This window comes from Camelus bactrianus, chromosome 9, assembly GCF_048773025.1.
Source record: "Camelus bactrianus isolate YW-2024 breed Bactrian camel chromosome 9, ASM4877302v1, whole genome shotgun sequence".
Classification (NCBI taxonomy): domain Eukaryota; kingdom Metazoa; phylum Chordata; class Mammalia; order Artiodactyla; family Camelidae; genus Camelus; species Camelus bactrianus.
In genome coordinates, this window is record NC_133547.1 from 51,863,675 (window position 1) to 51,881,563 (window position 17,889).

General features: G+C 38.7%; 1 protein-coding gene and 1 long non-coding RNA gene across 2 annotated transcripts in view; one reads left to right on the forward strand and one right to left on the reverse strand.

The window, feature by feature from the left end:
- Window positions 1-17,889, reverse strand: part of LOC141578644 (uncharacterized) — a 112,679-nt gene that overhangs the window by 90,482 nt on the left and 4,308 nt on the right. Inside the window, exon 3 of the long non-coding RNA XR_012509212.1 lies at window positions 3,835-4,104. This is a non-coding gene — a long non-coding RNA (uncharacterized LOC141578644). The remainder of the gene's footprint in view (window positions 1-3,834; window positions 4,105-17,889) is intronic.
- Window positions 3,476-17,861, forward strand: GCSH (glycine cleavage system protein H). The gene is made up of 5 exons (XM_010967547.3): window positions 3,476-3,765; window positions 6,770-6,849; window positions 8,044-8,107; window positions 16,397-16,528; window positions 17,213-17,861. The coding sequence occupies exons 1-5, from the start codon at window positions 3,618-3,620 to the stop codon at window positions 17,308-17,310; spliced, it is 522 nt and encodes a 173-aa protein (XP_010965849.1). The 5' UTR covers window positions 3,476-3,617; the 3' UTR covers window positions 17,311-17,861.

A 17,889-nucleotide genomic window follows, 5' to 3' on the forward strand; every position in this document is an offset into this window, starting at 1 on the left:
AAGGGATGCTAATGGGTGTCATATTAACTTGCTAGGGCTGCCAGAACAAAGTACCACAAACTGGGTAATGTAAAACAACAGAAATGTATTGTCCCACAGTTCTGGAGGAGAGAAGTTCAAAATCAAGGTGTCAACAGGGCCTGTTCCTTTGAAAGGCTCTACAAAGGAATCCTTTTTTCTAGCCTCTAGCGTTTGCCAGCAATCCTTGGCATTAGTTGGCTTGTAGATACATCATTCTAACCTCTGCCTCTCTCGTCACATGGCCTTTCCTCCAGTGAGAGGGCTAGGATTTCAACCTATCTCTTTAGGGGACACAATTCAACTCATAACAGGTGTCGTCCTCCCCAAAATGTTTCTAGAGCAAATGGGGGGAGCACTGGACACACAAGTTCTTTAGCATGGAAACTGTTAGAGCTTTTAATCAGCTAAATGTGCACTGTTGAGTCTCCAGGGATAAGATGAGTGTGAGAGATAAAGTGTGTAATGATTCCAAACACTGTGACCAAGGCATCTGATATTGCAACACCTCAAACAGGGCTAGTGTTCCTTAGGGGATACCCCAGAGAATTACTGATCTACACTGGTGGTTTTCGATCTTGGCTGCACACTAGAAACCCCCAACTTCATCCCAATATACCATAACCTCTAGTCTGGGTCCCAGACATCAATATTGTTTAAGCCACTCAGGTGACTCCAATATGCAGTCAGACTTGATAAACGTGCTTTAAATTCTGAGGACCACAGATCTAGATAATAAAAGTCTTCCAGGTGTCTGTGTGGATAAGTGCATATTTCCCCACTTCTAGGCAAAGGAAGCACCTCACGAATCCTCTCCAATTCACCCTGTCTTGTCCCTCTCCTTCTCACACACCCATTGTAGCAGATACTTTAGGTTGCCTGCCCCAAATCCATTCCATGCTTTCCTCCTGGATATCAGAATCCTGATTTTGTTCAGGCAGCCAGTATCCCTCCCCAACATGACTCATGGTAAGGTGATCATGGAACCACCTCAAAGTAAACCTTGACTTGTCTTAGTAATAGTAATCATAGCCACTGACAATGAGGTGTTTAGGGAGGCCACATGACTCAATCTGGCCAACAAAAATGAGGAGAGGTCTCCAGGATACTTGTGGGAAAGGTTTGCTTGCTAATAAAAAGAAATGGGCTCCAGTACTGCTGGACACTGTCTGGACTGACTAAGACTGCTGGAACTTTGACAGCTATCTTGAAGCCATGGGGAACAATCTGAAGATGGCAGAGCAGAAAGATGAGAGGAACATACTTGAAGTCTTTAAACAACTAGCTTAACCCTGCAGCTGAACTACTGCCAGCCTTTTATCTGATGAGAGCATAAATGTCCTTTTTAGAAGGTTGAACCAGGATCCCATTCTATTACCCTGATAATCAAAAGACAGGATCCTTTATAAGCAAACAGACACATAACATGCCAATACACATAAAACCTTGAGGATTTCATCATCTTCTATCCACCCATCATCCCTTTTTATTGTGTCAGGTATGATCATGAGCTATATATGCAGATACTCTTCAAATAACTCACAGCAAAGTGTACACGTCTCCCGAAAGGCTGGTATACAAATCTACCTGAACACACAGTCTGTTCTAAATGGGAAAAGTTCTAAGATATGGAGAAGTTGTAAATTCATTCCTCTTTATCATCTTTCCCATCTACTTGCTACTTCTCTATTGACTATAAATATCAAACTGGAAACTCCTTCAATTGCATTGTTATAAGAGAAAAAAATATATCCACTCAAAGAGATGAGCAAGCTCCTCTGAGAAAACAAAAAGAAACGACCATCTGCATTTTCAGGTGCCATGAGATGACCTTTCAAATCTCAAGCCATGGATGTTACAAAGATAACCACCTGAAAAAAATTTTTAATCCTCAGTACTTGTTTAAAAATATTTTTTTAAAGAAAAAGACATTTCCTATTGCTTTGTCATAAGGGTCTGTGACATAGCCCACACATTGATATATCATCTTGTTCTTTGCATCAAATGAGTTAGTGGAGCTGGGAATAAATATTTTAGGGCATGGCTTGCATTATGCTGCACTGGCTTGTAACAAACCAATAAAAACAGAACACTGACATTATGAAAACTAGCCAAGATCTGGAGTTTACAGTAGACCACTGTGAGCCAGTCAGCATCCCAAATGGAGGCAAGTAGAATAGAGCGTAAGAGCAATTGACTGCAAATCAGTCTAGAGGTCAAGTTCTGCTACTGCCACCTAAGTAGTTGCTTTAGCCATAAAATGCCTTCCCCATTCCACTCCTGGGCAAGTTAGTTAACCATTCTGAGCCTTCAGCCCATAAAATGAGTACAATACCTACTAGAAGAGGTTTGGAGAGGATTAAAAAGATAATGTTTCCCAAACACATAGCAAGGGCTCAATAAATGGCTACTATTTACTCAGAGGAAAATGGAGCATGACATCCCTTGCAAGCCAGTGCACAGATGTGCTGACAGCCCCAATTTTATAAGTGAGGCAGAATCTCAGTGCAACAACACTTGGGCCTTCCAAATCCACGACACACATACTCACACATATACTCACATACACACACTTCAAGGCGCCCACCCTGTAACACTGAAGGTGTGGAGAATGAGGTGTTTTTCACTCAAGTCTCTGCTGATCATGCCCACTTCATAAAATCTGTGTTAAAGGCGAGATCTTTCCCAGAACTTATTTTCTTTCTCCTTGGATTGGGTGGGACATGTCTTCTGCTTTTCTTGCAAGGTGTTGGTCTCAGGGCTGCTTAAGTGAGGAGCTGACCATGCTGGGTGTCAACTTTCCGCATTTTGATTGCTCCTTCTTTAGCTGACGGGCTTCAGTCCAGACTCCACCAAGAAGCCACTCCTGACCCTTGAACAAATCCTTGCCCCTCTATGAGCTTCATAATTCTGTCTGTCCCCTATTTGGCTTTTGGGATAGTAGGTTCCTGAACTGCTTTCAGTATTTCAAAAAGTCAAAGAGAAACTGCATTTGTGTCAGCGCACCTTTAGCAAATGCACAACAACCATCTTTGGCTAGAATGACTGGACCTGCTATGAGTCCTGCTCTGGGTGACCTTGATCCTCCGGAGAAGGGTGGGACTGGATCTTTCAGCACGACTGGGAGTATCCAGCCTTCTCTGGGACGCCAGGGCCCAAGGGCACTGGAATGCGCTGGTCCAGCAGAACCAACGCTGCCTGGAGCCCTTCTAACCGCCAGGGTGGGTCGCGGAGGCTGGAGATGCTGATCTAGCACTTTCAATTGCCCCAAAGCAACGCCCGGAGGCGTGGCTCCGCCCCTCCCGGGCCACAGGCCCGTTCCCCTGTGCTCATGCCCCTAGTCCCCAACTAGGTGGCCCACCCCGCCACACTAGTCTCCGCCCTTATCCCCGCCCCTTCCGGGCCACAGGCCCATTCCCCCGTGCCCACGCCCCTCCCGCGCACCGCCCTATCAAGCTCCGCCCCACCCGGGGCCCCGCCCCCATCCCGGTCCAGCCAGCTCTCTCCGGCTAGCTCCGGCCCGGGGCCACCCCCGTCCCGCCCCCGCAAAGCCGGGGTACCCAAGGTTCTGCGCCGCGACCCTCCGCACCCCTGCGAACATGGCGCTGCTAGCGGCGCGGAGCGTGCGGGCCGCAGTCTGCAGCCTGCGCGCCGTCTCTGCGCCCGCCGCACCCTGCCTGCCGCGGCCTTGGGGGCTGCGGGCGGGCGCCGTCCGGACGCTGCGCACCGGCCCGGCTCTGCTCTCCGGTAAGTGCGGGCGGGCACGTGGGGCGAGCCGGGCTGCCTGGGGGAAGGGGCTGGGGCCTCGATCCTTACCTCGGGTCCCCACTGGTGGCCGTCCCGGGTCAAGCGAGGCGCCCCTGCAGGTGCTTCTTTTTATTTCTGGGATCCCTTGTTGCGTGCCGCTGCTTGCCCTCCTTGAGTGGCTTGGACGACTCTGCAGCCTTTGTCCTGCAGGTTGGGAGCCGGGGGAGGTGGGGGGCAGGGAGGCCTGGAGCCCACAGGCGGCCTCCGTGACCCAGCTGGTTCGGGTCGCTGAGGTCCTCCAAGACCTTAGGTTTCTGGCATTTGTGCGCATCATGGACCCTAAGAGTGGAGACGAATAATACTTTACTTTGCTACACTGATCGCTACTGAGAATTCTGAAGTAAAATGAAAGCAAAGCACTTACTGAGATTTAAAGCCTTGGATCTAGATTTCTAGAAGCCAAAGCTAGCATAACTTTGAGGACAGCTATTTCCTGAAGCAGTGAGATAAACTGGATTCTACAGAAGACGTTCTGCCAAAGTCTATATTTTGTCATGAATGCGTCTTGGGTTGAAATGAGGCCTTAAACGGATCTGAAGTAACTGGGAGATCTGCCCATAGACGTCTTGGCCATCTGTGCTACCTTAGCACAAGTTATCGCAGCGGAAAAGCTGTTCTTACTTCATGCACCAATACTTGGAGACACTTAACTGCACCTCCGAGAACTCAGGCTTCTTATTTACGGAGCATAGGTCTGTGGTGCCTGTTGTCTTAATAAATTCGTTTTAGAAACCTATTTGGGACTGAAAGAGTTGAAAATTCTATTCCAGTCAAACATAATGATGCTTCGTTGCGCCCCCCTCCCCCCTAGTAATCCCTCAGCTCTGTTGAATACAAGGGAAAAGCATCTCATAAGAACTGAATTTCAAGCCTATGTTTTTTGGTTATTCAGTGTTACACTGTCACTAGCTTTTTGCATTTTCCTGTTACCTAGTTAAATATTGCCCAAGATATCAATACTCATGATCTGGCTGAACACCTAGGTTTTTAATACCAAGGAGACAGAGTTCCAATTTTGGTTCCTCTTAAGAGCTATGTGATCTTTGGCAGAGTCACTTAACTTCTCTGAGTTTGTTTTCCTTATCAAAAAGTGGAAATGATATCCCTACCTTAGAGTTGTTGGATGAAATGAAATAATGTAACTGCTGTACTTATAACCTGATGCATAGCACATACTCAATAAATGTTGTTACTAAATACTGGTGTATAGAATCAAATAAATAGCAGAAATTGACCAAATGTTAATATATTTTATCTGACTTAGTGACTTTGAAAAAAGTAAAACGCAGACTTTTTCTAAATAACACAAAACACCTAATTTTCTGGGGCGAAAACCCATGTTCTTCCAAGGCTTAGAAGAAAGTAATTATTTACCTAATCTTCTGTCCACTGATTTCCTGTTGGACCAAGGGTTAAAGGAGAACTGTACTAATTCTTTAGCATAACTTGTGTGGCCTAGTGCAAAGACATAAAGGCCTTTGAAGTCCAGTGGACCTAGATGCATTTAGCTTAGCAATGTTGCTCCCTTTTCCTCTAAACTTGTGGTTGCTCAGTTGCTTAATTAAATGTGAGAGCACTCTTATTCCTAAGATTGTCTTTACAGTTAGGCAAGATGACAAGGCCAAAATCAGGACAATAATCTCAGAGAAGTCCTATGTAGTTGTCCAGCATTTACTTTAAAAAGGCATATTAGATTTATTTATTTTTTTAAAGTAAAAGTAAGTTTATTTAGAGAGATAACCTCACAGAGAATAGACTCCATTTCACTCAGAAGGGAAAACGGAAAATGGCTTAGGAGAGAATACAACCCATAGGCAGAATATGGGCCATCTCAGAAAGGTGAGAGGGAGAGAAGCCCAGAGGTGTGGGGTGTTTAAAGTAAAAGTAGATAACACACTCCATAGAGTGCAGGTCATCTCAGAAAGCAAGGGAGAGCCAAAAGAGGTATATTAGATTTAAACTGCCAGTTCTAGAGTTGTAACAGAATGTTATGGAGAATTGAGTGTAGTAGCCAAATAACTATATATACTAGATGTTTTGCGAGAATCCCCTTAAACTTTAAAAAAAATTACTTCAACTTTTGAGTATTTACTATATGCCAAGCACTGTGTTTAGAACTGGGAACACAAATGAGATAAACCCTGCTCTTTCTTGCTTGGTACTTAGTTTACTGCCTTGAGGGAAACTGACAAATGGGCTCTTATCTGTAGTATGTTAAGTGCTATGAGTGTGTTGGGGCCTCAGGAGAGTGGTGCCGAGTTCTGAGGCAGCAGGTTGGATGGCCCAGGAACCCAGGCTTGGAGGGCTAGATAAGGCTTCTGGCAGGAAGAGCTGCCCCCCACCCCCCTTAAATAGAGGCACTGGGGATTGAACCTAGGACCTCGTGCATGCCAAGCACCCACTCTACCACTGAGCTACACCCCTATGCCAGGAAGAGCTTAGTTGAGAAAAGGGGATGGGGAAAGTGTTGCAGTCAGAACATTAAGTACAAACCTTAACCTTTCTTACAGAACATCATATTGACTTGAAGCATTTAGTAATTTGAAGTAAACCTCATCATTCTGTCTTCAGAGGGACAGACCTTTCTCTAAGACAGACCAATAATAGATAAGGATACAGCAGAAATGTGCTGCAAACTGTGTGTGTGTGTGTGTGTGTGTGTGTGTGTGTGTGTTAGACTGAGTAAATGTTAGGAGCAAATAAATCTCCAAAGTTGCAAAGGTGTTCATATCAAGCCATCTCTGTCTAAATGATACCACTGTTGAGGAGGTGTGTCTTTTCACATGGTTTGTTTTGTCCTGGGCAGTGTACTGGTGAAAGGCCGTGCCAATAAGTCAAACACAAATACTGAGAATGTCTTGCCTTTTGAGAACACTGAGATGAAAAAATGCTTTTTAAGAAGTGATGCCACTGGTTTTGTGAAGTATTGGTCTTCTATTTTTAGTGCGTAAATTCACAGACAAACATGAATGGATAACGACAGAAAACGGTGTTGGAACAGTGGGAATCAGCAATTTTGCACAGGTATTGGATTGCCTTGAAATACTGAAAACAGTTTGCTCTTGCCTAAGTTGGATTATCTTTACCTTTTAAAAAATGTTTATTCTGTCCCTTAATATTTTGGGTCCTTTAAAGGTCCTCTGAAGACCATCAGTCATAGGTGGAAAAAGTAAAATATAATTTAGTTAGGGCAGTATATAGTGTTTTAAGAGATCCTAAAAGGTTAACACTTAGAAGCAGGAAACAAAGAAGTATACTAGTTTCACATTGGGGCAGTTAGGGAAAGAAGCAGAGCAAGCAAAAGTGTGGAGTGTTGGCAGTGTTTTGTGGATAACAGTGATACGCCCAAGACTTGGGGTTTTGAAGAGGGAAAACCTAGATTAGCACAGATTACACAAAGGTAAACCTTTTATTTAGACTCTGTCTCTGCTAATTCCCGTTGCCACTGATCCCTTATTGAGATGTGTAAAAGAAAATGAGAAGTCAACTAGGAGAATAGGTCAGTGATTTTCAACTGGATCTGCGTGTGGGGTGGGGAGAGGGGCTGGGGGGTGTTAACTGATGGGAGTATGTAATATTCTTCAGAAAGGTTGGAATCTTGGGTACGGAGACTCAGTGACAGCTATATCTTCATTGGCATATCTGTGTGCCTACTGAGGCCCAATACAGGATGCTTTGTGAAATACTGTGTGTTTGACCTCACCTAGAGTTTATCTATGAGGGGAAATCACCTACATGGAAAATGACATATAAGACATCTGATGGATGACTGAGTGGTACAAGGGGTTGGAACCCATTCACCTGATGGGGAGAACACTTCTTACTAGAGTCAGGGCACGAGGACTGATATACAGAACCAGTGGGTAGGATTTCAGCAAATGCAGTAGGGGAAATGGCCTCAGTAAAACCGCAGAGGTGAAAAAGCATAAAGTATGTTTGTCCTCAGAGAAGCTAGTAATATTTTGGAGGGCATATGGTTTGTGGACAAGGGTCACTGCTGCCTGTGGGAAATCCAGCTGATGGCCTGTTTTCTTGCAGGTCCTGAGCTAAGAATAGTTTTGCATTTTTAAAGAGTTCTAAGAAAAAGCAAATTATTTGGCCCCTCAAGTGTAAAATATGTACTGTCTGAATTAAAGGGATTCAGTGTTTAGCTTGTTCCTATTTACTAGGTTTACTTTGATTTCTTAGAGGTTTGTTACTTGATTTTTTTTTTTAAAGGAAGCTTTAGGAGATGTTGTTTACTGTAGTCTGCCTGAAGTTGGGACAAAATTGAACAAACAAGGTGAGTGTTTTTCTCATTTTGGTATATCATGATTCATGCCATGAATTTTCTTTACCTTGACTAATAACTTATTTGCACCGAGGATCATTTAGAGTGCTTTTTCCTGAAGTAACAGAAAACTTAAATAAGAGTAGATTAACCAGCAGGGGTTTATTCTATCTCATACAAGCAGTCTTGGAAATAGGTGGATACAGGATTGACTCAGTGGCTCAGTGAAGGTTATCACAGACATGACCTCTTTGGTACTTTATCTGCCTTAGCATGTCAGAGGTCACAAAATGGCAGCAGAATCTTCAAGCATCACATTTTCAAATGACAATATCCAAAAACAGGAAGAGAAAGGCTCTCTTATCTCTTTATTGGGAAAAACATCTCAACCAGAAATCTCTCAGTACATCCTAGAAATCTTCTCATGTAATAAGACCCTTGTTGTGATTGACAGTCTGTATGTTTATTTTTTTTCCTGTACATCAGTTGTTTTCTTTAATCATGTTTTATTTACTGGGTACCCACTCTGCTGCTCTCAAGCAGATCAGAAGTTTCTGATTATCTGTTTATAGCAAGTGAGGAGTATGAACCTGCCTTTAAAATTTTTTTTTAAATTTTATTATTTTTTTGTGGGAGGAGATAATTAGGGGTTTTTTATTTATTTATTTATTTATTTATTTATTTATTTATTTATTTATTTATTTATTTATTTATTTATTTTTAGAGGTAATGGGGATTGAACCCAGGACCTTGTATATGCTAAGTGTGCACTCTACCACTTGAGCTATACCCTCCCCCCGGACCTGCTTTTTGTGCTTTAAAAAATTCAGTTAATATAATTATGTTGTGTAATATTCCTAAGCTAAAATTCCTTCTTTAAACTTTTTGCTAAAGGTGTTTTTTTAAACTGATGTAAAAATCACATACAGTGAAAATGCATGTTTCTTAATTATATAATCCAAAGAGTTTTGACAAACTGTAAACCTTCCCAATCAAAGCCCTTTTCTTCTCTGATTTCTGTTACCATAGATTAGTTTTGCCTATTTAACTTCATTTAAAAGGAATCACACAATACGTATTATGTCTGGCTTTTTGTCTAATATGATGATTTTGATATTCACATTGAATGACAAGTAGTTTATTTTTTTATTGCTGGAAAGTATCCCATTGCATGAATAGAACACATTTTTATCCTTTCTCCCGTTGATGGATTTTAGTGGTAAAGTCTTTGTCTTCCTTTCTCTTGGATAAGTATACGTAGGAGTGGAATTTCTGGTTTATAGTGTAGGTATACATTTAACTTTATAAGAAACTCCCAACCAGTTTGCTGTGGTAGACCATTTTACATTCTCAACAACACTAGAGTTCCAGGTGATGTGTATCTTGTTGTGGTTTTAACTTGTATTTCCTTAATGACAGATTACTGTTGAACACTTTTCCATGTGCTTTTGGCCAAACATCTTTTTTTGTGACGTCTCTAATTTTTTATTTGGGTTATCTTTTTACTATTGATTTTTAGGCATCCTTTATAAATTCTAGATACAAATCCTTTTTCAGATATGTATTTTGTCATAGTTTGGTTTTGCCTTTTCATTTTCTTAACAGTGTTGTTTGATGAGAACCTTTTAATTTTTAACAAGTCCAAGTTATTAATGTTTTTAATCATGTACAGAACTTTGTGTTTTCTCTAAGAAATCTTTGTCTATCTCTGTGGTTCCTGGACTATATACCCCAGTGCCATGAGGTGCTGTAGAGTAATTTTTAACATCTGATTGACAGCACAAACTAAGATTCAGTTGAGTTAATAACAATTTCAATATTAGATCTTAACTATATTACTTTGGGTAATGTATCTTTGAAGCCAAGTACTGCACAATCTGTGGAACATTAGGTAGGACAGTGGTTGGTGTGACCTGATTCCCTGATGGAGAACTTATACATGTATCTGTAAATTATAGTTAAGAATTAAAATTTTTTTTTAGTTCAATTTACGTGCATTAATTTTGCAAACAGCCTACTCAATTGTTAGGATGTAAAAACTGACTAAGTAGTTTGGGCCTGACCTCTTAATTGAAATGTTAGGTATTTGTTTTGGTCTAGGGGTCATCATAGAACCTTTCTGAGACCCTAAGGGCACTATGCACTGAGGAAGTGAGCAAGGTTTGCAAAGATACTCTCCATGTTTTCTTGAAACTTCATATAGTTTTAGCTTTCATGTTCAGCTTTATTCACTGATTCTCATAGCTTTGTAGATTCCTTTGGATCTTCTATTTATGTAATAATATAAAAGTGTTATATTTCTAACTTTGAATCTTTATGCATTTTATTTCTTCTCCTTGCCTATTGACTGGCCAGGCCCCTCAGAATAATGTTGAATAGAAGTGGTAGGAGTAGACTCATTGCCTTGTTCCTGCTCTTAGGAGAAAGCATTTAACATTTCTATTAGGTACGATATTTAGCTGTGGGGTTTTTCATAGATGCCCATTATCAGATGACAGGTTCCTTTCTGCTTCTAGTCTGCTGAGAATTATCATCCATGGATGTTGAATTTTTGTCAGATTTCATTTTCTCCATCTATTGCCACAGAGAAGTTTTCTTCTTAATGTGATGAATGATGATTCAGTTTCGAATGTTTAGCCATCCTTGTATTGCTGGTAATCATGATTAAAAAAAATTTTTTTTAAACATTGTTTGATTTGTGCTAGTTAATTTTTACCTTTTGTTCATGAGAGATAGTGGTCTTTTATTACAATGACTTTGTCAGATTTTGAAATCTGTTATATTGGCCTCATAGAATAAGTTTAGAAATTTTCCCACCTCTTTTCTTTTTCTGAAACAATGTGCAACGTTAGTATTTTCTTCTTTAAATGTTTGCTAGAATTAACCAATGGAATATGAGCCAGATTTCTTTGTGGGAAGGTTTTTTTGTTTGTTTTGTTTGCATTTAAACTTTTTTTATTGAGTTATGGTCATTTTACAGCGTTGTGTCAAATTCCAGTGTAGAGCACAATTTTTCAGTTATACACGAACATACATATATTCATTATCACTTTTTATTTTCCACTGTGAGCTACCACAAGATCTTGTATATATTTCCCTGTGCTATACAGGATAATCTTGTTTTATCTGTTCTACATATGCCTGTCAGTATCTTATGAATTTTGAAATCCCATTCTGTCCCTTCCCATCCCCCACCCCCTTGGCAACCACAAGTTTGTATTCTACGTCTATGAGTCTGTTTCTGTTTGGTATTTATGTTTTTGTTTTGTTTTGTTTTGTTTTGTTTTTTTTAGATTCCACATATGAGCGATCTCATATGGTATTTTTCTTTCTCTTTCTGGCTTACTTCATTTAGAATGACACTCTCCAGGAACATCCATGTTGCTGCAAATGGCGTTATGTTGTCAGTTTTTATGGCTGAATAGTATTCCATTGTATAAATATACCACATCTTCTTTATCCAGTCATCTGTTGAGGGACATTTAGGCTGTTTACATGTCTTGGCTATTGTAAATAGTGCTGCTATGAACATTGGGGTGCAGGTATCTTTTTGAAGTAGGGTTCCTTCTGGATATATGCCCAGGAGCGGGATTCCTGGGTCATATGGTAAGTCTATTCCTAGTCTTTTGAGGACTCTCCATACTGTTTTCCACAGTGGCTGCACCAAACTGCTTTCCCACCAGCAGTGTAGGAGGGTTCCCTTTTCTCCACAGCCTCTCCAGCATTTGTCATTTGTGCACTTTTGAATGATGGCCATTCTGACTGTTGTGAGGTGATACCTCATTGTAGTTTTGATTTGCATTTCTCTGATAATTTATGATATTGAGCATTTTTTCATCTGCCTATTGATCATTTGTATGTCTTCCTTGGAGAATTGCTTGTTTAGGTCTTCTGCCCATTTTGGATTGTGTTGTTTGTTTTTTTCTTATTAAGTCATATGAGCTGCTTACATATTCTTGAGATCAAGCCTTTGTCGGTTTCATTGTTTGCAAAAATCTTCTCCCATTCCGTAGGTTGTCATTTTGTTTTACTTATGGTTTCCTTTGCTGTGCAGAAGCTTGTAAGTTTAATTAGGTCCCATTTGTTTATTCTTGTGAGATAATGTTTTGCCTATATTTTCTTCTAGGTTTGTTGTATCTTGTCTTAGGTTTAAGTCTTTGATCCATTTTGAGTTTATTTTTGTGTATGGTGTAAGGGAGTGTTCAAGCTTAATTGATTTACATGCTGCTGTCCAAGTTTCCCATCACCATTTGCTGAAGAGACTGCCTTTATTCCATTGTATATTCTTGCCTCCTTTGTCGAAGATTAGTTGACCAAAAGTTTGTGGGTTCATTTCTGGGCTCTCTATTCTATTCCATTGGTCCATATGTCTTTTTGTACCAATACCATGCTGTTTTGATTACTGTAGCTCTATAGTATTGTCTGAAGTCTGGGAGAGTTATTCCTCCAGCCTCTTTCTTTTGCTTCAGTAATGCTTTGGCAATTTTAGTTCTTTTATGGTTCCATATATATTTTATCATGATTTGTTCTAGTTCTGTGAAATATGTCCTGGGTAACTTGACAGGGATTGCATTAAATCTGTAGATTACCTTGGGCAGTATGACCATTTTAACAATATTGATTCTTCCAATGCAGGAGCATGGGATATCTTTCCATTTTTTTAAGTCTTCTTCAATTTCCTTGATCAGTGTTTTATAGTTTTCCATGTATAAGTCTTTCACCTCCTTGGTTAGATTTATTCCTAGGTATTTTATTACTTTGGGTGCTATTTTAAAGGGGATTGTTTCTTTACTTTTTTTCTGTTGATTCATCTTTAGTGTACAGAAATGCAACTGATTTTTGAATGTTAATCTTGTAACCTGCTACCTTGCTGAATTCTTTGATTATTTCTAGTAGTTTTTATGTAGACCTTTTAGGGTTTTCTATATATAGTATCATGTCATTGGCATAGTGACACTTTTACCTCTTCTTTTCCAATTTAGATCCCTTTTATTTCTCTCTCTTGCCTGATTGCTGTGGCTAGGACTTCCAAGATTATGTTGAATAGGAGTGGTGATAGTGGGCAGCCTTGTCTTGTCCCAGATTTTAGTGGGAAGCTTTTGAGTTTTTCACCGTTGAGTACTATGCTGGCTGTAGGTTTGTCATATATAGCTTTTATTATGTTGAGATATGTTCTCTCTATACCCACTTTGGTGAGAGTTTTTATCATAAATGGGTGTTGAATTTTATCAAATGTTTTTTCTGCATCTATTGAGATGATCATGTGGTTTTTGTCCTTTCTCTTGTTGATGTGATGTATTATATTGATTGATTTGCATATGTTGAACCACCCTTGTGTCCCTGAAATGAACCTCACTTGATCATGATGTATAATCTTTTTCATGTGCTGTTGGATTCTATTTGCTAATATTTTGGTGAGGATTTTTGCATGTATGTTCATCAGTGATATTGGTCTGTAATTCTCTTTTTTGGTGGTGTCTTTGCCTGGTTTTGGTATTAGGGTGATGGTGGCTTCATAGAATGAGTTTGGTAGTATTCCCTCCTTTTCAGTCTTCCGGAAGAGTTTGAGGACTGGTATGAGTTCTTCTTTGTATGTTTGGTAGAATTCTCCAGTGAAGCCGTCTGGTCCTGGACTTTTATTTGTAGGGAGGTTTTTTATTGCTAATTCAATTTCATTCCTAGTGATAGGTTTGTTCAAGTGGTCAGTTTCTTCTTGATTCAGTCTTGGTGGACTGTATGTTTCCAGAAACTTGTCCATCTCCTCTAGGTTATCCATTTTGGTTCCATATAGTTTTTCATAATATTCTCATATGATATTTTGTATTTCTATGTTATTATAATTTCTCCATTTTCCTTTCTTATTTTGCTTATTTGTGCTCTTTTCCCCCCCTTCTTTGTGAGTTTAGCCAGAGGTTTGTCGATTTTATTTACTTTTTCAAAAAAGCCAGCTTCTTGGTTTGATTGATTTTCTTCTATCATTTTTTAAATCTCTGTTTTATTTATTTCCTCCCTGATCTTTATTATTTCCTTCCTTCTGCTGACTTTTGGGTGGTTTTGCTCTTCTTTTTCTAATTATTTTAGCTGGTGGGTTAGATTGTTTGAGATTGTTCTTTTTTGAGGAAGGCCTGTATCAATATAAACTTCCCTCTTAGCACTGTCTTTGCTGCATCCCATAAATTTTGTGTGGTTGTATTTTCATTTTCATTTGTGTCATTTCATTTCAACTTTGATTTCGTCATTGACCCACTGGTTTTTTGATAGCGTATTGTTTGATCTCTATGCTTTCCTTTTTTCTCCTTTGTTTCTCTGTAGTTGATTTCTACTTTCATGGCATTGTGGTCAGTAAAGATGCTTGAGATAATTTCTATCTTCTTAAAATTGTTGAGGTTTCTTTTGTGCCCAAGTATATGATCAATCCTAGAAAATGTTCCATGTGCCCTTGAAAAGAATGTATAGCCTATTTTGTGGGAAGGTTTTTGATACAAATTTAATTTCTTTAATAGATACTCAGATTTTGTTATCTAGCATTGGTTTCATTAGTGAAGTTTTTTGAGGAATTTTTCCATTTCATGTTGTCCTATTCACACAAAGATAATCTTTTGAAAGAACCAAGTTTCTAATTTTCTTTGTTTTCATTTCATTTTTTCCTTCATATCTTTTATTCCTCAAACTTACTTAGATTTGATTTGCTCTTTTTCTAGCTTCCTAAGGTGGAAACTTGGGGTTCTGTTGACTTTCACAAAGTTTTTATTTGACTTTTTCATCCATACTGTAAAACACTGTCTCACTTGTGATGGGGTGGCAGCTAAAACCTTAATATGATTCTTTTATTTAGGCTTGTCTGGGACACTTGGAGGAGTCTGCCCTGTGCACACATGGTTCCGGGATCACTCAGATCATCATTAATCCTTGCGCAGAATTTATACATAGAATTTAGGACTCTTCTTTTAGTCTCTCCTTACTGAGATTTTCCAGCAGCTACGGTGGCCCCAAACTCTTGTCTTCTAGTCCTTTAAGCCAGTAAAACAAGTTTTCTCTCAGAATTTTGGCTTCTTCACATGGCACAGATCAGTATCTTTCCCTAAGGCTAAAAGTCATTTAAAAAATCACTGGTATCATTCCTCCTCTCTATAAACTGGTTGCTTTTGTTCATTTTCTAGGGTCTTTAGAAGCTGGGTCATTGACTTTAAGATGTTCTTTTAACCTAAAGATACTGTTTCCCCATAAGCACTACCTTAGCTCTACCCCACAAACTTTGGTATGTTGTATTCTCATTCAGTTCACGTTGCTTGGTATTGTCCTGTAGGTGACTAGGGTTCTGTTAATTTCATAGTCTTTTTTCTTTTTTTTTAAACTCTGTTCTTCAGATTGGTTAATTTCAGATGATCTTCGTGTTCACTGATCCTTTTGCAGTATCCAGTCTGCTGTTAATGCCATCTAGTGAATTTTTTAGATACTATACTTTTTAGTTCTAGAATGTCCATTTTTAAAATTCCCATTTCTTTCCAAGTACTCTCCCATATATTCACTAATTGTGATGATCTTTTTTTCAGTCTTTGAACATATTTAAAATAGCTATTTTAAGGTTTTCTGCTAATTCTAACATGTGGGTTTGTGGGTCATTTTGAGATCTTTATATTGACTTCTCTTCATTATGGCTCTTTTCTAGAACTTCAGCCCTCACTTCCATCCATGTTGGCAGCACCACACTTCATCCTCTGACCTCTTAAGCAAATGAGACTGGTGTTCTAGTTACACTGTGCTCTTTGGATGTGGCAATGTTGTGAAGCTACAAACTGTCAATGAAGGTCTCACCCAGTTTGGGTCCCTTCTTTGGAGGACTGACTCCTCTTTTGGTCATTATACAGAGTCTTCATATAATTGGGGTTTTTTTGTTTTTGTTTTTTGTTTGTTTGTTTTTCTTTGAATGTTTAGAGTTGATAATTATTATCTGCAGGAATGTTGGTCTGATATGAGGTACTTCACCATTACTGGAATCTCCTAAAATTTTCATTTTTTTTTCCTGAGCCAGAGTAAATTGAAAGAAAGTTGAGTTTTAACTCTGGTATTCAGATACATCACTATTTACTCACTGTATCTAGAATGGCTAGGTCCACTTTGAGGATATTTATACCCTTCTCACAGGGTGATATAAGTATGACAGACTTTATGGTTTTATTTTTAATAAAGATATTTAGAACTTTTTATTATGACCGTATTAGAGGTGATCACTTCTCCATATTTTGTATTTCTGGGTCACTAACTTGACATTTAATATTTTGTTTAATTTTTTCCATTTAGAGGAGTTTGGTGCTTTGGAAAGTGTGAAAGCTGCTAGTGAACTCTATTCTCCTCTATCTGGAGAAGTTACTGAAATTAATGAAGCTCTAGCAGAAAATCCAGGACTTGTCAACAAATCTTGTTATGAAGATGGTAAGTTGTTGCTAGAAATTCTTTAAAGGATTATTTGCTGCATTTAATCTAGAGTTAAAAGCAAGGTTTAGCTAATTGTGGGTTATTTTTGCACTCCTTGGTACTAGACATATTCTGCTTAAAAAAAGGAAAACAGATTAGCTGACTATATAAGGTTATGTTTGAGATCTGTTAAAGTATTCACCTTTTCAGTCATAAAGTATCCAATCATATTGTGTGATGTAGGTGGTAGGGAATAATATTTATTGCATTAATTTTTGGTTTTCTCTTATTTTCATTTTCATAATAACCTAGTAAGGTAAGCTAGCAGCAATTTTTTTTCATTCTGTAGATGAATTGAGGCCCCAACAGATTTGTTTGTTAAGGTCACACAGACAATATGGCAAAATTAGGATTAGGTTGTAGTTCTGTTTCCTATCACCTAGCTCTTCTAACTCTACTACTGTTTTCTAATGGCATTAACCTCAGTAGTTACAGTGTTGGTGTTCCTTTTGTTAAAGATACAGCTGGCCTTGTATATTCTTAAGGCTAAGGTTTAAACTCTGAATAAATAATGATGTTCAGTGACTTATGTAGAGTACTAGATTAATTTTGAGGCACTGAAAATTTACATTTTGAATGAATTTGACTTTCTCTTTAAAAAGGTGATTCGGAATGTAAGATACTTTTTTTTTTGGGTTGCAGGTTGGCTGATCAAGATGACACTCAGTAATCCTTCAGAACTAGATGAACTAATGAGTGAAGAAGCATATGAGAAATACATAAAATCTATTGAAGAGTGAAAATGGAACCCTTAAATAAACTAGTTTGAAACAACTTAATCTAGATAGTTGTCTTAAATTAGTGGTGGATAGAAGATTTTTAAAAAGCAGCTTTTAGTAAAAGAAACTACTTGCAACAATGTTACCAGAAAATACCCCTTAACTAACAGCATCAAATAAATACTGTGCATCTTTTTCAAAGCACCCTGTGATTTTTAGGCTAGGCTCTAGTTATAACATTCAGAATTTCTGAAATTATCTGTGGTAAAAACTAGTTATAGTTATAAAAAGTATGTAATTGAAGGGTAACATTGTCGTCTTAAGCCTTATATAATATTGTAACTTGCTTACATACATCCCTGGATTTGGGGTGAAAATACTTAATGATCTTCCCACTGGAAATAACTGGCAATAGAGAAAAGTTTTTGTTAGTTGTACAGTGTCAGATGAAGAACAAACAGTACTATCTTAATTTTGCAATATTCTGTGTTTGCTGGTGCTATTTTTATACAATGAAGCAACAGCCTTGCAGGAAAATAAGAAACAGTTTAATAAAATATTCAACTTCTTAATTATGTTTTTTTTTTTGCTGTTAATATT